We start from the raw sequence: 26,771 nt of genomic DNA on the forward strand, positions 1-26,771 counted from the left end.
ATATAAAATGTTATTGTTAATTTTTATATTTTTTTATAATTTTTTATAGTTATTTATTTATATTATTATTGTTAAGTTGTTAAGTTGAATTAGACATAATATATTATCGTAATTTAAAACAAAATATTATTCATAAAATATATAATTTTTTTAACAATAATTATTAAATATAATATACGTATTTGTAATTAAATATTAATTATAGATACTAATTAACGTTTAAAAAATATTTGTTTAACCGTTTGCATGTGGTTGTGAGTAATATTGTAGTCTGGGGATTTTTTTTCCTAGGGTCGGGGATTTTTTTTCCGGGGTTGTTCGTCTGGGGATTTTTTTTCCGGGGATTTTTTTTCCGGGGGATTTTTATTCCGGGATTCCACTATTTTAGTAGTTATATATGTAAACAATATATGTTGTTAAAACCACGTATTTATTTTAATACATTTCCACTGTATATATTTTTATAATATATTGTGAATTTGGAGTCAAAATATGATAAAACGATAGGTTAACTATATAATATAGGATATAGCTATAATTAGGCATATTGCCCCTGCACCATCTGTGTGTTACAGATATAGGTAATAATATGCAAAAGGCTACAATAGTGCGTAGATAATCTTTGCATGCGTACAGGGAGTTAGTAGCATGGACTTTAAAATCATCGTTTACCGCATGTTTAAATTAATTCATAATTTAAATATTAAAAAGAAATGGAGAAAAGTTTTGCTGGCAACTGACTATAATTAGGTGACCCCGTGCACTTCGTTGCCCGTAAATAAAGCCCACTCTTATATGATTCAATTTTTTTTCAATCCGTTATTTAATATTCTGCATAATGGTGTTCAAAACTTAAACAAAATAAAAAAAAAAAGAGCACGCCAATAAAATATGTTAGTACCTATATACGTACTATAAATTATTTGCAAACAGGCATCGATCATTATATGAATTATGATAATAATATATTATATTTATACACTTATGTGATCCTTAACTACCGTATTAGACAAAGTGTATTCACATTGATCAAATATAAATTGTAACGGTGTATTACGGTGTAGGTAATAACTTGAACGAGTGTTCGAAAATTGTCTCATCACACAGTCGAAAAATGTATATGGTAATAAAATATTTTTTAGTATCGTCTAGAACGGTGTTTCGTTCCGTAGAATTATTGTAAAGATTTAAGTTCTAACAAGTAGATTTTAATCAAACTGTGAACAACTTGCCACATATAGACAAAGCTATATAGGAAAATATCTTTTAAATAGGCAATAAATTATGAATGTTGTACTTATATAGTATATTCAGGTACCTACCTATTAATAATGTTATATGTTAACTACATGTACAGATGCTGTTGTACTATACTTGTAGGAACTTCACCAACATTAGTCTTTTAAATTTTATATTTCTCACCTTTGATATGTTTAAGGACCTATACATAATACCCATTATAATATAGATACGTGGAATCTGTCAAAGGTTGACCATTTGAATTTTAACAATGTTTCATACTGAAAAAGAATTGACAATGCTTAAATAGGCGATATTAACAATACCTGTGGAGTTTTGTGGTTTTACTAAAACCTACCACATTTTTTATTTATGCTGGGTGCGGAAGGATGATGACAATATAGTCTGCAGAAAAGGGCCGCCCACCCACCGGGTCTCGTGTCCTTAATGGTCCTGCTGACACGTTGATATTATTTTTTTTTTATTTTCCTTTTTGTCAATATTATAACGCTATAATAGCACAGTAAAATAAAAAATTGACATCGGTGGTCACTTTTAAATATAATATTATACCTACCCGCGCTATATCCTACCTCGATGTTTATGTCAATATTATTTACTCCTGCAGTCACGGTGAGCATATAGTATGATGTTAATATAATATTATTAGGTGTACATACACACTGCACATAATAATAATATATATTTTGTAGATACCACCTGATATTCGATTTCACCAACTACACACGCTTCGTATCAATTTCGACACCTCGTCCGTCGTCGATGCTCGATACGGCGTTTACACACATAATACATAGTGTATTATATTGTGTGTTGCATGTCATTATGAAAACGGTCTGCGCTATATTATTATATTATATTATGCTTAGGAATAGCTTCTGCTGCAGTTCTTGTTATATATAATATATAGCTAATACACATGATACCTACCTATAATGTGTGCAGTGCGGTGCAGGCTGCACAGATGCATCGACGTCGAGGACCCGCCGTTTACCAATTAGTTAGGCACCTCATAATAAATATAACACATTAGGAGGTACCCATCAACACGCGATTAATTATATAATTTTATACTATTATATACGAGTGCACACTGCACACTGCTATAAAGCCCGACACGTTTTCAATATGTGTGTGTATGTGTAATAATATAATCGACACGCGATTCTCGTGTATAACTCTCTTTCTTTTTTCTTTTTTTCTTGTTGGTGGGGGCGAGAGGGAAAAATAAAAACGAGTCATTGTACGAAACGAATGGACCGAAACCCCGCGCGGCCGACATGTGTTCGATCAGGAACTCCGGTCCGAATCGAGTTCAATTGAAAATCGTACACACGTTCAAAGTATAAGTGTGTGTGTGTGTGTGTGCATGTGTGAGCACCGACAGCACCGCGTGGAAACTCTGAACGACTGCTGCGTGCATATAATGCACGAGAGCTGTAGTGGAAAAGGATGAGATCAGTCGGATATGATGTGATGGTTGGATATTAGGTATATTTTATAGCAACGTACCATAGTAATAATAATGTAAACGCTTCGGTTAAACTCTAAACAATAATGTTAATTTATTTATTATATTTTTACATGTAACAAGAATGATAGGTATTATTTACACGGAAAACCATCGTACAGCAACGCGCAATCGCGTATACATCTTCGCTGTTATATATATATAATATAATTGAATATATGAATATAAATATTGTTTACAATACCTATATACGATTCCTAAATATTAGGTATGTATATAATTATTATAGTGTATCATAAATAAAAAAAAAGTCTTGGTATTTTTTTTCCTATTTTGTTCATTTGTTTTTTTAATCGCATACACTATTTTTTTATTATTTTTGTTTTGGCACGATCATGTTCTCTACACTCGACGATTACATGACAAATATCGTATATCAATATGCATATTATTAAATATGTCAAACAAAATATACGGTTATATATATCAAGCCTGACGACAACATAGAAGTACATACAATAATTATTATGTTATGATTATAACTAATAAAATGTCTATATATAGGTATACTATGGTAGAATATACGTATAGTCTAATATTGTTATTATTACATTGCACGACTTCGTATAATATAATTATTTATATTTACTTACTTATTCACTATATCATAATATACATCCAAAATAAATTATTGATACTTATCACTTACAATGTATCTATATAGTATATACAATATTGGTATCTAATTGTCGTAATACATATACCTAAGTAATACTTACAGTAATAATAATAATATATAATAAAGATAAGAAACAATCGTGGTAAGCAAAATTATGAAAAACATACCTACAACAAAAGTATATAGACATACAAGTATACAATATAATATGTGTGTATTATGTATGTTAATAAACAAGATAGGTAATAATATTATGTTATACTCATGTTTTATAGTGATATATTGTTTCACTCACGAGTAATCGGATGGTTGACGAACGTTAAAGTCTCTGGCTTACCGGCGTATTCTGATTGAAACAAAATTAAATTTAAAAAAAAAGATTGAACAAATGCATAACAAAATCTTCCGTACGAGTTCATAATGATAATATTAATAACAAATACCTACACGTATGTTTAACGAACAAATTCGGATATTTTTTTGAAAAACGTGTTAGGTATATCAATATAATATATTGTATATTATATGACGTACGGTTTAACTACGAATAAATTAAAAATAAAACATTTGTACTTTAGGGGAATATAATTTATAATACGAGTATGTTATGCATACTTAAAATTGTTCTGTTTACAAGGTTTTCTTACAAAAATATATAATAATATCAAATATTATTATATAATAATATTGAAACGTGGTAAATTTTGCCATATTAATAAATTTTCATTTTATAATTATAATATGAGAAGTTGAGTAAAAAAAAAAACATTTTTTCGCGTCAGGGTCGGTACGGAACGCAAAATATATATACTATACATATACAAATAATAATAATAATAATAATAAAGAGAGTAAACGACGACTAGGTGGGTATATGTGTTTGAGGGTACATTTTACAGTGCCTCATGTATATACAAGAATATTATTGTAGACGCGCGCGCACACTGCAGCTGCACTTAAACACGACAACGAGTGACGGACTATAATATTATTATAGAATCACGTGCGCGTGCGATGACGGTATATCATATTATGGCACGCGGTGGGCCAGCGCGCCGCGGTCGTCGCTTAAACGTCCACGTTGGGCGAGTCGGATCCGTCGTCTTCGACGTCCACCGAACCTGGTCGGCTGTCCACCGTCGATCTGGGTGAGCCTCGGGACGACCGGCCGGGTGGTTCGGGTGTCGGGCTGCGGCCAAGCATTGGCTGCATGGTGGCCGGATGGTGGACGCCACCGTAGTACATCGGGTGGGCGAGCGGCACCGGCGGCGGCGGTATTTGGTGGTGATGGTGATGGTGGCCGGACGCGCCGGCGCCGGAGCTCGCGGCTCCAGGGCCGCCCGCCATGCCAGGATACAGCCTGTAGGCCAGTGGCTTCTGAAGCGTGGACACTGCGGCCGCGGCCACGGCCGCCTGCCGGTAGTACAGGTCAGCGGCGGACGGTGCGCCGCCTGCGCCCGATACGCCGCCCCCGCCGGAGACGCCACCCGCACCCCCCGCAGCGCCAGCCGGGTAAGGCCAGCATCCGTATGGCGGCCCGCCGTACAGTCGCTGGAACGCCGCGTAGTTGCCTGCCTCGGCCAACAGTTCCAGGCCCACTGCCGTCTGACGTTTCCATTTGGTCCTGCACAACATAACAACAACAACCGGATTAGAAAACGATATTTTCAACGATAGTGCATGTTGTAATTACACATATTATATTTATAATATATAAATATTATGTATAATGTGCATAAATATAGTTTTGTAAAAATAATCAACATGTTGGTAGTATTTATCCAACGAGATGAGACGGACCCGCAGTACTCCAACCGTCTAAACTGTCAACTTTATATGCGTATATAGCCGTATAGTTATATCAAGTAAATATTAAGGAAGTGAATACCCTAAATAGTGATAAGAAAATTGGATTGTTGCTCATCAATATATAGTTTTACTGACTTAATATAGTTCTGTAGATTATTTAAAAAAAAAAAACTTACAGAGCCCTCTACTAAAGGAATCACTATAGAGTAATAGTTTTATTGTTTTTAGTATATAGCTATAGGTGCATTATGAGCAGTTTTCGACTATTTACCTTTGGATAATTTATTATCTCTCATCTTATCTTATGTAGGTAATGTTATACTAACAAGTACTCAACACATTACCCTGAAAAGAATATAATATTATTGTGCAGTGTGCGAATGGGTACGAAGGCCATGGGTACGGGGAAATACTGAATACACAAAATAAATCGTCATGATCGTAATATATCATAATATACTAAACTGGAGTGATTTTGTTGGGCAATTAATACAAATTATAAAACTTTTAGTTGTTCCGCTAAAAGTGACTCACAACACAGTCACACAGATATCACGTATAAAATATTTGCGCACAAACGTTAGGTACAAAAAATTAATTAAAAAAAGAACTTGTAATTTTTAGTGCGTGTTAAGCTGTATATATAAGAGATGCCCCATGGTCATGTTATTATAGGTATAGGTATACTATACAGCGTTCGCATATATTATACAAATTATTATAATGATATAGTAATTCTATTTCGGAAGGAAATGGAAAATAAAAAACGTGTCATTAGACTCGTTTATGTAGCGCAGAGTACACCTAATACATATACATGAAAAATACGTTTTCATTAAAATATATATAATAACTGTCTGCTAAAGAAACCTCTGTGATTTTACAGCGAACTAGAAGACGAGTAACATAAACTTAGGTATACGTTTAATAATTTATATTGTTGGTGTTTAATCGACGACGAAGACGGGTTCCCCTTGAACATATTAATACACATAATGTATAGGTACCTAGGTACATTGTATAATAACGGTGGATACCATATAATATATTAATACTTTGTTTTGAAAAGGATAATCGAAATAAAAACGGCGAGACGGACATCGTCATCAGATCAACAAATCAATAGAAAACCATCGCACGCTGCTACTCGATATTAATTATCCTCTACAAGGAAAATCTATGAAAATGTTTTTGTCAATAAGTAACCATGACAATGAAATTCTTACGAAAAATCGTTCAGAAACAAAAACCGCGTAAGCAGCTCAAAAACATATTTGTGTTAAAATAATAATATTTGTAGACGTATTTAGGTACTATTGCAACAGCAGCAACGGGCTATTTGTGGTGATATACTATTATAGGTATTGTATAGTAATATGGCATGCTGCAGATATGTCGCAATGGTTATACGAAAATATAGTACCATAATAATATAAGGACACCGCCCGTTAATTATTAATAAATAAATAATATTATTAAACACACATCGTATACGATAATGGATGGACTCGAGCTGCGACTCGGCACCGTGGACGATTTTTTTAGACATTTTTTTCGTTTCTCTGACGCAGCGTCGCGTAGACACATCGATTAAAACGTCAATGATGTGTATATATAACAGAAGCGGTGGCGGCAGCTGCCACGCACACGATCGATTCGTTTCATGAGTTTTCTGATGCCGGCGGCGAAATGTACGACACTACGCATCGTACTATCGGTATAGTCGCGTATTCTATATATTATATATAGATGCGATGACGGTATATACAGGTAGACTCTCGTATTTTTTATTTATTGTTATTGTATTATATTACAACACGGATGGAACGAAAACTATAAAAAAAAAACCATTGTGTACGCGTGATTCCGAATAGGCAGTGTCCGGAAGAGCGGGGAGGGCGAGGTTGGAAAAATAATAAGAAAACCCGCGACGAAGAGACGTATTTTTCCATTAAATATGAGACGACGTGCCCGAGCACGAGCGAGCTGACTGGGTACGGTCATCATCGTTCTTGTTCGATATAATAATAATAATATATACACAATAGACCGTCGCCATTGCTGCAGCGAACGTGACCCGAACGACCCGTGGAAAACACACAAAATTCCGATATCATGTTTAGTATATAATATAATGTTATATACGGTCTCGAGTCGCGCGCGCGCGCCGATGACTGCGAGGCATATAATAGTACCTATACCTACCATAAGAGTTTATGTATATGACGTTTAATATTATGGTTTTACGTTTTTTTGGTCATAGATAAAATAATATTATTATTATTATATATATAGCCTCTCGACACGCACGCGATTCACGCGCGGCCACAATCGGAACTCCGATTTTTTACACCCTCGATTTTTCTCGTTAAATTTTCTGGTTTTTTTTTTTTTAATCTTACGCGTTTTTGTCACTATTACAGGAAGGTATTTTTTTTCACCGCGTTTCGCGAACGACGCTTTAACGTCTTCATCGACGACGTCGCTGCCGCGAGACACGACAGACGGCGCGCGACGGCGACGTGTCAATTAAAACGATCGGCGAAAAAACCGTTGGACGAATGTACACATTATTATTATTACGATGATGATGATGTTATAACCAGTGATCGCCGCTCGGATGGGAAATTTAGCTCGGAAGAGGAACGATCTTCAAAGAAATATACTTTGTCATAACTCCAGGTTAATGAACGTGGCTTATGGTCACTTTAAATTTTTATCACGCATTTAGTTGGAAAAGAATAATTTAAGTTTGGATTATAAAAATAAATATAATTTTCTGTTTCACTCATCTCTTGGTTATAATTTGAACCAAACACCGTTTTTACTTAGCGTCTTCGACTCCAAAACACGTGGTTTATGATCGATGGCAAATAATGAACGTCATCTCGTTACAAAGGAGCCATGATGGAAAACTATACTGCTGGCGACTGGCGCTATACTTAATTATTGTACGATAATATAATAATTATTATTAGTATTAGTGTGAGCAGCGGTTAATGGGTCGTTACCGATTCTAATTTCGGTATCTATATACGCGTACGCAGGCGGCTTGCCAAAGGCGCGAAAAACAGTTTTTTAAACGCGTATGTATAAATATAATATATATAGGCGATGCTATATAAGTCGGGGCCGGAGCGTATATTCATCTTGCCCGCGTGCGATTACGCGACTGTCGAGTAAGAGGTACACAGTACAACACTATAGAACAACATAATGTGCGCTAACTAATTTTAGCCTTTGATTTAGTGCGCCAACGACAGACCATTGCAGTAAATACATACGGTGCGGACGCAGTGCACATTAAATAAATCAACTAGGACGACGACAACGGTCATCAGTAAATCAACTTTTCCGACCGTGAAAATATAATAATATTATATAGGTAGGTTAGGTTAAGTCATATAGCTAGGTAGTCGAGGTGAAGATATAATATTATAATAAGACGTATAATAGTACATACAGCACTCGCCAACTGTAGTTTTATTAAGTCGCGTCTATGACGGGGTACCAATAATGCAATTTGCAAGTGTTCATAACGTGATAGATTCAAACGCGTAAATATACGAGAACGTCTTCTGCACAATATTATTATTATACGTATATATCGTGTATGTGAACAGGCGCCGAAAACAATTATACGATTGTATTTATTATTGAATAACCGATGGCCCTTATTTAATAATGATATTTACACGTACCTACGTGAGTTTGTATATAAAAATTAAAAAATTGTAAACATTTTTACACGACGTAAATCGTGGAGCGAACAAGACAAGCATCGATATATCTAATCTCTCTTCCGCTGCAGTGGCGGCCGGCGGCGACATGAAATAATTTCTGAGCGCATATTACACAATACAACGTAGGTACACATATATTGTATATTATATTTTATTAAAATGTTTGTCGTTTCGTCGTGGCCAACCCCCTCGTCACCAGGACTAACCAATCCTTTGCCGCGGTCGTCGAGCAGATGCTAATAATATACGTTATACGTACATAGGTACACATATATATATATTATTTAGTTTATACAATTACAACTACACATACATACACACACACACACGCACAAACGTATACCGTATATACCGGACTATAAATTATCTCCTTAACCGCACCCGCGGTGCACACCAAATGACACGCGAAATCCTCCGCAGAGGCTTCTTTTCAAGCCGTGGCTATTATAATATGTAGGTAACAATATATAATATCGTATATTAGTGTCGTTTATACATTATATATTATTATATTATATTGTTACAATACACAAGTACATATTATTGTTATAATGGTGTGTGTGTGTGTGTGTGTGTGTATGCCGATTTTTCACACTCCAAATGATTTATCCATGTATAGGTACATGTGCCAGGATTTTTTTCGCCCGTCTCCTTTTCTCATCCCTCACTGCCGCCAATAATATTATCTTTACACATTGTACGTGTATACCTATATACCTATAGCTACGCGTTTGTGTGCAATACAATAATAAGAGGAATATTAGCCGCGACGACGTTTACACAAGAGTTAACACGCGCATCGGTGTTGTGATTATTGCTCGCGGCTTTTGTGCATGCGCTCACCTCCCCCCCCCCCCCCCCGTCGGGCGGATACCACACCTATAATATCATATTATAATAGATCCTCTTCGAGTGTATACCACTTATGTTCCGACCACGTTTCAGATGTATATAGGTACGCGCACGTACTTGACAAATGACCGGGACGTCTCTCGAAAAGCGTATAATATAAAAACTGTTTATAACTGCTACAGCGTGCCATACAGCATCCCCGCTACGCCCGACCTTTATACGTCCCATTTATACACGGAGCATCTATGTAGGTACCTATATACTTGACTCGGACCCTTCGCCGAAATCGTACACATAATGTAATATATTTATAACGTTTGTATTTATACAAACCCGTTATATACCGAAACCTATATCATATTATATTATATGCGAGGCGCGATAAAAATCGTATAACGTGCATTATGCTCCGCTAGGTATTTCGGAGGCTCGCGCGGGAAGAGGGTGTATTTTTTTAAGCTATTATTAGTATTAAGGGGTGGAATTTGCATTCGCAACGTATAATATTACGCACGGTTGGCGGTTGCAAACACATATATATATAATATTAAACGAAGAAAAAAGCTCACATAGCGTTTTACACTTGTCTCTTGCGTTCGGTATATTTTTCAGAAAACGCCTTCTCACACCCCCTCTCGATCGTTCTCCCATCCACCATCACACCCTTCATCGCAACGACGACAATTACAATATTTTCGTCGACGGCCGCACACGAAAACGCATATCAGACACGATATCGTATTGCTTTACGACCCGCCCTCCACGGACTTTTGCAGCACATCCGTTTTCAACCACACACACACACATACATTAGAGAGCCATAATATAATATACATAATATACAGCTATTACCGAATTTTCGCCGTTCACGTGCTCCACCTTTGTTGTATACTGTTATTATTGCTTTTTTTCGGGGGCGATTAGGGTGGCGTTGTCGGGGGTGATACAGGCGTTTCGTTAATATTATTTTTTTTTCTCGTCGTAGACATTATTGTATAATATTATAATTTATAATAAAACCATCGTAGGTAGGTTACAATATATAATAGTATAATAAGCGCCTCGGCTCCGGATGGAAATATATAGGTACTTGCAAGTGCGGTGTTATGATGCAGAACATGGAGTTTGGAAATATGGCCACGGCCCACGGGCATACCACCGCAAAACGGCAATCGTATATTAGGCAGCTAAAGATTACCTACCTATGTAATAATATATTATACTTGAACCCGATGTAAATACACGCGAGGGTGGTGTACCTATACCATAATATAATCAATAACCATACATATAATTTACAAAATGTATATAAAATAAATTACCTTCTATTCTGGTACCATGTCTTGACTTGGGTGTCGGACAGATTGAGCTTGGCCGCCAATTCCATGCGGTCCTGAACGCTCAGGTATTTTTGTCTCTCAAAACTCTTTTCGAGCGTCTGCAACTGGTGGTCCGTGAACGCCGTCCTCGCTTTTCTCTGTTTCTTGCTGAGATTTGAACCGGAATTCCGGCCGTCATCGTCTCTATGACCTGCAGCACAAATAAAAAGTTCACGATTACAACGTGGTCAATGTGCAGCTACAAAACGTATAAAATAAACGCACGCGGGAATTAAAGTGTATAGTGTAGTTATATGTATAAAAAAAAAAGAATTAGCAACCATGATATATAATATTTGATACTACAGAATATATAGTTGTAGCTGTGGGTACCTATATATTATATAATATATTATTATGTGTGCGGTGCTGCATATTATTATAGTTATTTGCCGGACATTTATAATGTTTTGTACTTATATATATACTACGCCCACACGACATCACGAACACATTATGTGACAAAAACGAAAACAAAACAGTAATAATATAATATAATAATATCATAAAATCTGAAACGCGATATAAAGCTTAATAGCAGCGGTGACTCGAATGCGCACGCTGTGGAGGCGGTGGTTAGGCGGGACACGCATATCACGCGAAACGCTGTCGCCCGCTCCGGTCATTACGGTAGCAAAATATATAGCGACGATAAAAATCGCACAAAACGCTCTTGTAACATAAACGGCAATGGGTCGTGCACGAAAAACTCTACTAAATGTTTCTAAATTGTGCTGTTTTTCGTCATCAAACACGAAATATACCTAGGTATAAGTAAACTATTGCTGCGATTCTTGCGTAGAAGTTGTATACTAAAGATCAAATTTGTACACGATATTGTAGTTATATAAATCTATTTCAAAAGTAAGTATATAATTTAATATAATCATAATGCAATATAGGATTCATTCATTGTTTTGTCTTCTGTTTTATATAGAGGATAATATACTTTTAGGCTATATAATTCTCTGCACTTATATATAATAATAGTAATTGATATTATGATGCAAGGCGACCGATGACGCGCCACGGATTTATTATTCCGGTATCAGGGACCGGGTGTGAAAAACCCGTTGTCGACACACTGTAGCAGTATATACCCAACCTATTTATGTAACGAATATAATTCCTCTGTCAATTTGCATTTAAAAAAATAAAACGGGGTTTAGAAAATGAGAGTGCGGGTAAAAAATAGCGCTATCGTAACTCGACGGCTCGAACAATGTACCGCGTGTATAAACTTACCCCCAAGCTGTGGCGGTAGGGGGGATTGTTTGTGTGTGTGCACATACAATGGCTGTCGAGAGGGGTCGTGCGCGATTGTCGCGTACTACCGGCGGCGGGGTGACGGTAATTGGAGTAAAACGGGAAAGAAAGAAAGAAATCTGCCGGCGGGAAGAGATGACCGGCGGGGAAAGAGCCGCGAAAGCCAATGAGCCGCGGTGTGCGCGCGAGCGAGGGGCTTAAGTGGTCCGCCGCCGTTCAGCCCTTCTACGTTGCTAATATATACGAGAGTCTTTACTACGTACGGGTGGCGGGAATGCGGGCAGTGGTAGTGAGGGTGAAAAGGGGTGAGAGAGGGTGTTCACTACTACTACTATACCATACCGTTCCAGCAGCTCTCTCGCAATGTAACTCTCTTGTTTTCCCGCCGCAGCAACCACCGGCGACGTGGCTTTTCGCCTCCCTCCACCGCCCCTAAAGTATATTTCGGTATTGCGCGTACAACACACCCTCCGCCGCCGGGCGTACCCCGCTCTGCGCAGTCTCACCTCCACCGCCTCGCATCACTTATAGATATATCAATTTAATGGTGCTCGACTTGTTTATATGCGCGTATATATGTATTTAAGTGTGGTGCAGTGTGTGCGCGTATGAAATTTCTATAGTCTCCGCCCAACCCGTTTGTAGGTATATAATATATATTGTGTATATATTATATAAAACGCTAATGGACCCGACGTCGGTGCACACGGCGGAGAGCTGCGCTCTTTAACTGAATTAATGCTTTCGATTCAAACGTATATAAATCTCGCGCCGCCATGTAGATCGTTTAAACGGTTGCGCAAATGAAGCAATAATTGTCTACCAATCGCTCTTGTATGTATATAACAAGGCGGGGTACAACCACGCGGATATACGAACGCGCGCGCATTTAATGATAATTTCGTAGGTATCTGGTATATACAACTATATATCCATGCACGTCACATTTTATTTTGTTAGCCCGAAGTGAACAAATTTGCACGAAATAATTTAATATAATATGGTCGACAGAAAAACACGAGTCGGTGCATATCATCACGATATCCTCAGCTTGAGCAATGGCAACGGTAAAACTCCAACAATGACAGCACTCGTCGTTTGCGTATCGAATATTATATTATAGTGGCAAGCCTTTAAACGTCGCATGCGGACCAGCTAATCATATATAATATTGTGTATAGGTATAATATTATTAATTATTATATGGGTAATAGTATATTATGTCGTACACACACAAACGCGCGCAGACAACACGTGAGTGGGCAGCAAAAGTCTGGGATTCCGAAAAATTAATAGTCACGAAAGGTCGACACGACGTGGGGCGTGGGGGTGTCCTTTTATGTTGTCCGTTGTTTTCGTTTTATTACACGCACGAATTTCCCGGACTCGTGTTTATCAGTGTGTATGTGTGTGTGTGCGATATGCGATGGCGTGCGCGTTGCGCATATACAGCGCCCGATATAGCCCATTAAGGGTATATAGGTATATATGTAAAGGGTCAATCCTTGCCCTCAGGCCGGACACGGTAGGGCGGGAGGTTTGAGCGAGTAACGGATAGGAGAAGGGTTTACGTATAAAATCATAAACACAATACATTATATTATTTAAGGGTGTTGTTTATACAGTAAAACGGCTCGGTTGCCAAGAACTTTGCGTGCTCCCATATATATACGCAGTTTTATACACATTTAAAATGCAGGTAAATATATATATCTAACTTTATTAATAATAGATTTTTTTCCAGAGCGAAACACGTCGCTGTCGGGACGGGGTCACAAAACGGAGTCCGGCCGCCTAGCCGGACCCCACGATGAAGCTCATATTATTATATATATACGCACCAACTAACGTAAGAGTTTCTTATGATAGCACAATATAATACATGTACGACAAAAATTTATTATTGAACTAAACTTTTGTATAACATTGTGAAGTTTATTAGAACTTTTGCGTCACATTTATAATTCATGTTATACCTACCTATTCATGTTATACTGCTGCAATATATAGCTAGGTATATGTACACCCCCACGATCGAAATCTACACGTTTATATAGAGTAGCGGTCAAGCCCGGGCTAAAGGGACCACTATCCCAGGGAACTAGTCTTTTCGCTGTAACTAATGCCTAAACAAATATATTCACAATACACAATTTACCAAGTAGGTACTAAAAGATATGAAGTAATGGGAAGATTGAAAGAATAATGTATATTTACGCACAATGTAGACGCGTCATACCTTTACAATATTATAAATTATACATATATAATAAAATATATTATATATATTATAATAAAAATTATACATATACTTATAATTTCTTCAGTTTTGATTTTTCTTATTGTAAATATTGTAATAAATATCATTAAATATTATTTCTATATGACATGGTATATAACACCGCGAGCTCGCACACACACAACTATTATATATATTTCTGATATCGCGGTAAACACATATAATAAAGTGTGCATATATGTAGCACAAAAACATGCACCAGCTTTATTTCCGCGTAGGTACATATTATTATCATATAATATATAGTGTTCTGCAGATGTAAAATAATATAATATAGTTTATACACACTGTGCGGTGTACGTAGGTACATATTATTCTTTTTTCGCGCGTTTACTATACGTATATATACTATATTATACATGACGTGTATGTGGCGTAGTGACGATATATTATAATATATGTACATAAGTATTATATATGTAATACATAATAGTATAATACGATATTATATTATTATTATTATTGTAATCATCGCGTGGTTTAATCAACCGGTGCGCTTGACAAATCTCGCCGGGACATAACCTTGACAACTATAGTACACACTGCATAATAATTTACGAATATAGCGTATACGGCGAATACTATGTATATATATAATATGGGTTATAATATTGTTGTATACATTGTGTGATTCGGCGGCGTTCGCGACCAGAAAACTCTATTCAGTCGGTTAAAAAGTGATTATCGGTGTTATCGATGGCGGCGGTCGTAACGACACATTAGCCATTATAATATTAGTATACGATGGCGTGACAGGACCGCACGTAAATCGATTGTTGGAACATTTTCCGACTTGTTATTTCCCGTCGTCCAGTATATTAGTGTATATATAGGTAACTAATATAAAATACGCGATATTACAATTCTATATAATATATTATAATATAAACAGCGCAGTGTGTGAGTATTGCGTGTCTGCAGCGAAGTACATACATCGGAAAAACTGCCCGCGGTGATGGATTTATACACACTATGTCGCGGTTGTTATATACGACAATGTAATAATAGCTTAATACATATAGGCATAACTAGATAGATGTGTAACACGTAAAATAATAATTATGGATATACTGAAAATAAGTACAAATTTGATGATCGTAGAGTACAATAATTCGAATAAAATATCATTGAGGATATAATATATGCCATAATACACGGGACGAGATACGGACGAATCGTTTCATATAGCTTTCTATTGTATGGGTATAAGCTGTGCACACGCCGTGTATGCTGCAAATATATAGTGACGGGAGTATACCTAGGTATATAAGGCAGACATTATAATGATTAATCGATGAAATATAGATATATGTATGCATATATTATAATATTATATGCTGCATACACGTGGTCATCACCTGCAGGGTTATCCTTAGTCCTCATACAAAAGGATAATATGTTTATCCTATATATTATAAAACCGCGTCCTTTTCACCGCGTCTCATATCTTTCTACCAATGACTAATCAACTGCGTTACAAACACATATATTAACGGAAAACACACCATAATAATATAGACGATTGCGATGCTGCGATAGAGAGACGCGATGAGCGTCTAATTTCGGTGCTGCAGCGTGCACTGTTGGCTCCGTTCCTACATATAACATTATATATCTGTAGCCACTGCAGAACACGAATGAATATATAGGACGACGACGACGACGACGTGATAATATCGTTAGGTTATGAGGACGATTTACGGCCGCTCCGAGTGTGTATTAGCGCCAATTAGCGGTCGGCGGGAAATAAAATGTATAGTATAATAATATATTATATCGTCACCGCGTGGCCCTTCCTCCGCCCGCGCACGGCATGTCACTGTACATTCTTTCCGTCCGCAAAGAGAAAACGCTGAGAGTGTGAAACATATAATATATACTATTTGTGCGTGAGTGTGTATATCTGCGTGCTTACACCTATATATATATACATATATTAATATATTATATCGTTTTACCCGCACCGGAAAAGAGGCGAAAATAAAAACCGCTTCTTGCGGACGGGCGGAAACGCGTTAATTATACCGCGAAGAGCGAGCTGCTGCCTGCCGTCACCTATAATATGTTTATATGGTAATATTTATGTGATCCCGCACATATACCTATGTATATGTGACAAGAATAACGTCGTCATCGTAGTCGGGCGATCCGCGCATAATAATAATCATAATATAATAATTCTAATGGTTTTTTTTTTTTTTATGCGACACGACTATACGAAAACCATTGAAGCGATAATATGTTATACCGATATATTATTATACTTTGCGACGATCTGAAAAAAAAAATGGTTAAGCGGTCGCGTGTTTGCGTATATACGGAAAGCAAACATTATATAAATTGCTCGTTTTTTCGTTCCGTTTAATTAACGGGCTTGTCGACAACATTGATGGCGTCAGCGGTCTATTCGTCCTGCTTCTACATGTATAGAATATTATGAGGTAGGTTGGTATACCTACCTATAAGTATTTAGGTACATTAAATTTAAATAATTTAATAAACGAATGGATATACCCGAAAATTATTTTCGAATTGAAATCGTCACCACTGTATTCCAATCAGATATCATAATAAAATATGATTTGTTTATACAGGTGTACCTATGTAAATGTATGTTTAAAATGTACAATAACATTTAAACTATATGGAAAATCTGACGAATATATTATATTTTATATAAGTAAAAATAAATTGAAGAGATTTAAATTTATAGTCTGTAAAATCTATAGGTCGGTATAGAAATCGTTTGTACCTATATATGTATTGTATTATTGCAGTTATTGCAGTTAAGGTATTATTATACGAGTAGTATTATTATCACATAGGTACACACATATATATATATATTAGGTGTGGATTACATTTTTTTGAAAAAACACCTTTAAACTTATACCTATAATGTACGAAAATATAACAATTTAAGTGGGTCAAAACACACCTTCCGTACATGATTATATGCACTTGAAACCCCCTATAAATTATTATAATACATGTATACATCCATATAGTATAATATATAATCAGTGATATAGGTACTTAACCATTATGTGCAGTGTGTGTATACTAGCGACGATATTATTATAATCCTTTTCTCTCATCTCAGTCGTCATCACAACGTATAATACATAGGTATGTTTATATAATATTATAGATGTACTTTAAGTATATATACCTACTCTATACTTCACCGTATAATATTAGGTACTTACAAGGTAGCGATATAGGTAGGTACACGAAGCACGATCCTATAAATTAACATGCCTACTTTTATATTATATACACGAAAATATTTATTAATAAAATATTATATTTATATATAATATTATAATATGTATAGGTAGGTACAGTGTAAACAATACATTTGTATAATGTACCTACATATATATATATATACAATAGGTAAATATATACATATATATAAATTGCAGTTCAATATAGGTTGCTGCTACGTTGTGGCATTATATAGGTGCGCTCAAACTTTAAACAATATTGTACTAAAAAAAAAAACATAATAATAATAACAAATGTAATTTTGGACATTTTGTTGCTATTATTATATTTATATATCGTGTTTTCATTTTTGAAACTTTTGAAAATCGCGTGACTCCGTAATCGCGATATTAAAGGTGTGTGTGTGTTTGAGTATATACCCTATAGGTATTACCTATACCTACCTGTGTTTATTCGTTTTAAAAATGACCGTTCACAATAATTTGAACGGCCTCGCAATTGGAATCAATCGATTTGTGTTTAAAACTTACCACCACACATTTTCACGGCAATATGGTCATTCGGAAAGCTGCATTATATCGTAACCCAAATTATATCCATATTATTACTTTTTTCCTTATGAACGCGATCTAAATTAGTTCAAAATTCAAAGTCGTGACAAAGGCGGCTTCGCGTGTAAAACCACCAGCGCAGTTGATTATAAGCGAAAAGGGGAAAGGAAAAAACTACTAAAGAATAAACATAACTTGCCTGCATAACGCGCTGTGTTACGTTGTCGCGACAAAACGGTTTTCCCCTTCGGGCGTATCGAATTTTCCACTCCGGGGGTGAAATATGTTCACCGGAGGTAAAATATTTTAGTAATAACAAGGCCGGCCTGCACATACGAAATTAATAAGAAAAAACTCGACCGCTGTTATACTGAAAAGCGTCGTAAAAAACACCTCGTAAAATATTCAATTTCGACGGGACCAAAAAAACAGTTTTTAGCGCTCAAAACCATAATGAAACCGTTTACACGATACATACCTATAATATATACTATGCAGCTTGGCAAGGCCGATGCATATATAAATTATATAGGTAATACGTATAGGAACTAGAAAAGTCGCACTGTATAATTGTACATTTTGTATCGAAGGATCATAATTGCGGTGAGTAATATGGTTGTCGGACCTCGGACAACAATAATGAGCATTTTAATATAATAATTATAATTTAGATATGGGTAATATATTATACCGGGTGCTCCATAGACGAATTCGGAAATGTCGCGCCCCAGTGCTAATTTAATTCTTTTACCGTCTCTCCTTCATATGAATATATAGGTGTATAGGTACATTTTTGACATCCGTGACATACATTTTTGACATACACGGGAAAATATATAAATGTTTATCTGAATTCTATAGAAGTGCGACAACAACAATTATTGATATTGCGTTTTGCGCGTATTGTTATCAATAATCGGCGATTTCAGCGGATAAGGAAAAAACTTAAAACTAAAAATTCGTGTATTTATAATATTTCGTATATGTTCTTACATATTATATATGTTACAGCTATACTTGGGCGGTGGACGGCTATAACAACAATAATAGTATATAATATAATAATAATATTACAAGGGCGGAAATCTCGAGTACGCACTTACGGATTACGCCTATTGTCCACGAGGGGGTTGATGTTAATCTGACACGGCCGATTCAAACGTCAAAATTGCAGTTAGCGTTTCATTATATAGTATAACGTATATACGTATACATACACATCATTCTGTGAATATACATACTATGCAGCATGTATTATATGGTGCGCGTGTGTTCAATAAAATAATAATTTAGGTGTATCGATTTATTTGCAAGAGGATTATTATATTTATACCGACTTCTGTATATATATTTATACGCGACAATAATATGGATGACTTATATAGGTACACGCTTAGCGAAACGAATTTTTCACCCAAACACTGGTGCAGCAAATCGAATTATACACCATAATATATACGTTTATATTTATTTTGATTTCGCCCGTTTACCTTTACCGGTGAAATCCATTATATTATTGTTACTGCTATATTCGTCTCATTCCACCTAAATATATTTCAATAGCAACGCGATGAAAAGACGCAGCTTATACCTCCAACCATCAAAATATATAATATTATTATATTTATTATTTTATTTCTGCGCGACAACGACGTCCAGAAAAATGCTGCGACGTATTCACTATAATGTATAATGCTTTATGTAAGCATGCGATTCGTGGGATGGGAACTTTATAAATATTATGTCTGTTAATAGCGGTATATGAATATACAAATGGGTATATAATAGTAGGTACCTACCTACCTATATATATATATGTAATATATATACTTATATTCATATGCGTGTAGTTGTGCGTTTTATATTATTACCTATATGTTTATACATAATATGTAAGTATACACGCAGAAACATACGTCGGATATTTTAGCGTTTATCATTGTTTTTTGTTTGCACAACCGGTCGTTCAACGAAAATATAAGTAAAATAAGAAATTGTGCAGATATGTGAGTTTAATATGTTTGTTATATACACTGTTACCTACTGTAAGCGTCATAAGTATATAATACCTATACGGCTATACCTACATACGTATTATAAATTATCATATAGAATAAGGACGACTATTATTTTCAAGCAGGGTTCCTTGACCCAACTGCTGCAGTCAGTGTCATATACATATAGGTATGTAAGTATATAATATATACCATACTATGAACTCCGGATAATCACTTGAATATGTTATGTTTGCAACTATAAGGACCTGAAAAATTAAGTATTCCTAAACGAAATTCTCGAGCGATGATATAATATAATATCCAATTGAGATATATAATACGAGATGCACATACCTATATGTATTTAATATAATACAGTTATCCTGAATTAAATTAATGCGTGTAAAAAAATCTGTCAAATATATCTGATATATAAAATGATATTATACCTATTATTTATATACCCAAATATTAGGTATACTATATAAGAGAATGGGTACTATTAATAACGCAATAAGACCAAAATATGCAACCTCACCGAAGAATAATTGCATATTTGCAAAATGTATGAAAATTTAATTTAATAAAACTACATATTAGGCATACGTACCTACATAACATTCATCTAAGGTATTTATTTGTGCAATCCCACTTTGAAGAAATTATGAAATTAATATATTATGAATCATTACCTATATACCTACCTATACCTACAAATATTACAGCTACACATAGAACCTACCTATATATTGATATATATACATATAGCTTTTTAAAATTAACCTATATACTATAATAGAAGTATTAATTGCTGTGTATAATATGATTTTACCTATATACCTACCCTATATTTTTGATCTTATTCCTACTTACATACTTTAGGTACATACCTTTACAAAAGATGTGATCCGGATATAATATAAGATACCTATTTACTGCTATAAGTGATTCTAACAGTTATTTGTTATTAATATATTTTAAATAATATTCCTAACCTATACCTATATAGGAAATATAACGAAATAATCGTAGGTAGTTCGTGATCTTATATATTTTTTTAATAAAATTAAACCCTTATTTTTATGAAGTCTATAAAAACCTATAAATCTTTAATATGCACGCACGTTGCTTAAACATATATTATACGGAATTTTACCGAGGCGCGGTGTACAGACTTAATAGTTATTGCGTTGGTAGCTATATAGGTACACTGCAGCTATAGGTACATTATATATTATTGACTGTGATTGTTAAATGTATTTTCTAGAAATATATATATGTATTTTTGTTATTATATTGTAGTCTTATTAAGTCTTAGGCTCGATAACGTGGTACAGAGCACGATATAATATATTATATTCATAATATGGGTATTTGTTAATATACGCAAACCATACCTACTTAAAATATTATATATATATGCAATTTTCGGTAAATATAATATGATAACGTCAGAAATATAAGAATAATGAAATGTGATATAATAGATAGAAAAACGGCGATGACTTACCATTCGAGCAAACGGACGAGTTGTCGCCCGGCAGTCCGCTATCAGTGCCACTCTCGTGGTCGTCGCTCAGGTCCGAGTCAGCGGGCCCTCCGCCAACGCCGGCGGGCCCCGCTCCCTGGCCACCGCCTCCGCCGTTGCTGCCGGAGGACGCGCGGCCGTGCAGAGACAGATCTCGCGGCCCGTCCGTGGACGAGGCGGGCGACACGGGCGATCCACCGCCGTTGTTCCGTCCGCTGTCGGACAGTATGTCCGTGATCATGAATCTGGATCTTCCGAGATGGTGCATGGGCATGGTACCGGCCGCTGAAGCGGCCGTGAGTTCATGCACAGTCATCGCGGTGGCCGTAGTTGTCGTCCTGCTATTACCGATGCCGTCACCGCCCGGTGGCCACTGCAGTTGCTAGCCCGGCCGGCCACTGCCGCAGCAAAGACGTATTGCTGCGACCGGAAGACTGCACTGTACCGCCGATAAGCGTCGCCGTCGTGATAGTGGTATATGTGGCGCGTGACTATCGTGGATTTTATATACACGATTATGTAGTCGTCTTCGACGTGCCGTATAATATACGAGTCGAGTTGTACTACGCGAGCGAAAATTAAAACGCAAAAACGGTCGCGGTTCCAAAAATTTGAGACGACGAAAAAAAAAATCAAAGTAAAATATGTCACAACTGCGGAATTGAGTCTATACGATATTATAATAATATTTATAAAAATAATAATACATAAACACTCCGGTGTGTGTGTGATTGTGTTTGAGAGTGTAACACAACGTTAAACAGCGAACGCAAACGCGCGAGAGGCGAACGGTACGCGCCGGTGTGCAGTCGATGGTTAACTAAACGATTGGTTAAGCGACTGTTAACGGCGGCGGTGACGGCGGCGGTCGGCGTCGGTGGGAGACGGCCGCCCATTGGTGGGAGGAGCCGTCCAACCGGAGACGACCTCTTCCCGCCTGCCATCCAGCCGTTCGCGTACGCACGCACACCCGTATACGACATAACCGGATTATCACTCCCCGCGACCACCTCACCCCGCCAAACACCCCCTTCCACACCGCACACGAGCTGATCCGACACAACCAGCCAAAACGACCACACCGCCAGGGCGATCGCGTCCACCGCCTCCCGTACAGTTAACAACCACGTCCTCTCGGCGGCGTTCCTGCACCGCCGTCAAGCGTCTCCCCACCGTATTATTATATCGCTCCCCAATCGGTCTTATTTTTGCCGCGCGTCGTTCACTGTCTCTTTCTCTCTTTCGAGCGCGCGCCCGCGCAGATTTGCACCTCGTGGAAGTACCTATATATTATAAAGTATAAAATTTATGAGAGAGTGCGCGTATTGTGGTCCATTATTATCGGAGATTGTTTTACATTTTCGGTCATCATTGGTATATTATAGGTATATCTATTTAACGTACATCAGTATATACCTTTAGACACGTTAAACACTTTATAACGGCCTTTCTCGTACATGAAGCTAATATAGGTAATATATATATAGACATAATATATATTGATAGGTAGTACATAGGTACGAATATAGATTATTTATATATTATTATTTATGACCTATACGGGCATAATATATAGAAGCACTACATCTACGTATAATATAGATAGGTATACCTCCTATACATCACTATTATTATAATTATGTTTTGTATTTTACATTTTAAACCACAAATAGGTGCTGCGCGTTGTTCGCAAGTTGTTTGCCTCACTTATATAATAATATAATACTGCGCAGGGCCGTATTTAAGGGGGGGGGGGAGAAAGGGGGACATTTGCTCCAGGTGGCCAATTTTTGATTCATTTAGGGGGCGGCCAGGCACCAGTGTCTTATTATATAAATATATTTTTTTGTTTGGTAAGAATTTGTTTGAGTACCTATACACTATAGGACTTTTTGCATTGCATGACTATGATAGTATGATACGGCCATATAATTATTAATATTATCTATTAAAATACTAATTATTAATATTTACCAATTTATTGTCAATCAACGATACCTAACTATTCATTTTTGTAATTATTTTTATAGTTTAGGTACAATTGTATGTACCTATTGTTATTTGTTATACATTTTTGACAATAAATAAAATAATGTAGATTTTTTATCTGTGTTTTTGACAACATTTTCATAAATAAAGAATTATATAGAATTATAATTACCTAAACAATTAAAAAACGGGCTAATTTTTTTTTTTTTGTGGGGGGTTAATTGTGTAAATATAGTGTCAGATCGCAAAAAGTGTAAATACCTACGGTCCTGATACTGTGTAGTAGCTGGTACCTAACTAAACCTATACAATCACTGTATAATATGCATTCCTTATACTGCGTACCTATACAAGTATATAAGTACAAATTTTGTGTAAAATGTGTTATGTAATAGAATAAATATTTCAAATTGTGTATTTTAATGTGCCAAATGAGGTATTATATATGCCGCATCTGTTCATCGAGATCCTATTTTTTATAAAGAAACAGCTGCAGAGTTCTGCTAATTTTTATTTAAAAAATTAAAATTATCAACACATGATTATATATAGGTAAACACCTCCTATCATTATTAATCAGCTTGGACTTTCATCCTTAGGACCTTAGCAGCAATGTTATATAAATAATAATCCATTCAAACTCACTCGGGTAGACGGGTAAAATGAAAAATAAAATATACATTTTTCTTAGTTTCTGCAACTATATAACCAGGGTCGAAAGGTGCTAAGCCTATACCTATTTAGGAAGGTATTTATAGATATTTGTATATTACATATAATAATATACCTAATATACTAAATAGTTATAAAACAACTTATTTATTTAATACACGCGTATATGACGTTCTTTAACTCTATACGAACTATAGTCCATTTTACAAAGATAATATTATATTATTATAATGCGTATACAATATAATACATAACGCATATACCTAAACAGCAATATATCTATTACCTATAATAATGTAGGTATATATATTATAATTTATACATGCAGAGTAAAACCTGTTTACCACAGACACTATATACCCATAAGTATATACATTATAAAATATAATACATCAATATCAAATTTATATATTTACCTATAATTATTTCAAATTGTACTATTATATACTTGAGTGATAATAAATATAATGTAAATGTTTAGTAATTAAAATCGCATAATATGCCATAATATATTATAATGATATAAAATATGATGATACCATAAAAGGCCAATATAAGGAGACGCGCCGATTGTATAATAAGGTATACATGATAACCTATAATACGGTAATATAATATATTGTCTGCGTATAGTTCATTGTAGGTGCTCGCGCTCGCAATCTTTAATTATAATTTTCCCACGATTTACGCGAACGAAGGAAAAAAAAGTGAAATAAAAGTATATATATGTTAGGCATATATATATATTTATTATTATAAATGTTTGTAGGTATATCTATAGCGGTACATAAGATTAAGGTATGAATACGGTAGAATTACCATACCTACAATTATATGAATAAACAAAAAGCTTTTTATAAGTAGGTATTTTTAATATTTTTCAACTGCCATTGTAACAATATATCAGGAGCCTTGTATGCGCTGTTTACCCAACAAACAAATTTTGTTGACATTTATAAATAGAAGAAATTAAAAAAATTGAAAATTGAAAATGTCCGTCAACAGCTCAAAATGAGTCAAAATATTTTGAAAATATTATTAAGTACAGAAATTTATAAAATAAACATAGGTACTTATGGTGTAAACATTAAGTACCTATCCATACGGTTATTCGTTTTTGAATATAAATGAGGCAACAATCCAATTAAGTGAACATAAATTTGCAAATCAGATTTAAAAATAATATAATTTGTATAAAACTTTGAGAGACACGATGAGATGGGCACAGCTAAAAATTATTTTTTTTTAAATTTAATAATATGATAATAATATATAGGACATATTGTATTTAATACTATTATATCTTTAACATTTTTACAAAATATTTGCGTCTCGAAATTGATAAGAATACAGCGGTATTATAAAATACGCTTCACAAAATATATATATTTTTAAATAATATTAAAACAAATACATACTTTGATTAATAGCGTTTTTAAGCTCAAGATATTTTTTTAGTATAATAACGCATTACCTATATAGTTTGGAATTTTTATGAAAGACATCAGAAAAATACTTATTTATGATAAATTTTAATTGATGTTTAATTATATAACCCACACTATTAATGCACTTCCTTCTAATATTTTTACTGTGATTAATTAATAAAAAATGAATAATTAAACCTTATTGATCGGGTTGTGTATTTATATTTAATGTATCGAGTCGCAATCGCTTGAATATATTATTAAAAATTATGACGCATTCAGGCATTCCGCATCACGCGTATCTTTTACACACGTAAGCATTTTGTTTCTGCTGTTTATGTATGAAAATGTAGTAGGCATAAACCTAACTAAATTATTTGTGCGTTTTAATATAAATCGCACAACATAAAATATTTATTGGGTATAATATATTGTAATTTACCCAATGAATTATTTTGCTCCCGAAATGGTGAAATGTATCCCACGATTAATTTGTGCAGTGTTCGTTGGCAATATTATTATACACTATATATAATATAGCCGTATAGGTATACTTATATAGTCTATAGAGCACAAGACGCGACTAACAAAGTTACTTATATAAATTAACATACCTTG

The 26,771-nt window shown here is 35.2% G+C and overlaps 1 protein-coding gene across 1 annotated transcript; it reads right to left on the minus strand.

The window, feature by feature from the left end:
• Positions 1–4,165: 4,165 nt before the first annotated feature.
• LOC100167500 (homeobox protein B-H1) lies at positions 4,166–22,894 on the minus strand. The gene is made up of 3 exons (XM_001944852.5): positions 22,048–22,894; positions 11,137–11,344; positions 4,166–5,034 (listed from the first exon to the last, which is right to left on the minus strand). Exons 1-3 carry the CDS (start codon positions 22,379–22,381, stop codon positions 4,479–4,481), a joined length of 1,098 nt encoding a protein of 365 aa, XP_001944887.1. The 5' UTR covers positions 22,382–22,894; the 3' UTR covers positions 4,166–4,478.
• Positions 22,895–26,771: the final 3,877 nt, after the last annotated feature.

This window comes from Acyrthosiphon pisum, chromosome A2 (assembly GCF_005508785.2).
Source record: "Acyrthosiphon pisum isolate AL4f chromosome A2, pea_aphid_22Mar2018_4r6ur, whole genome shotgun sequence".
Lineage (NCBI taxonomy): Eukaryota > Metazoa > Arthropoda > Insecta > Hemiptera > Aphididae > Acyrthosiphon > Acyrthosiphon pisum.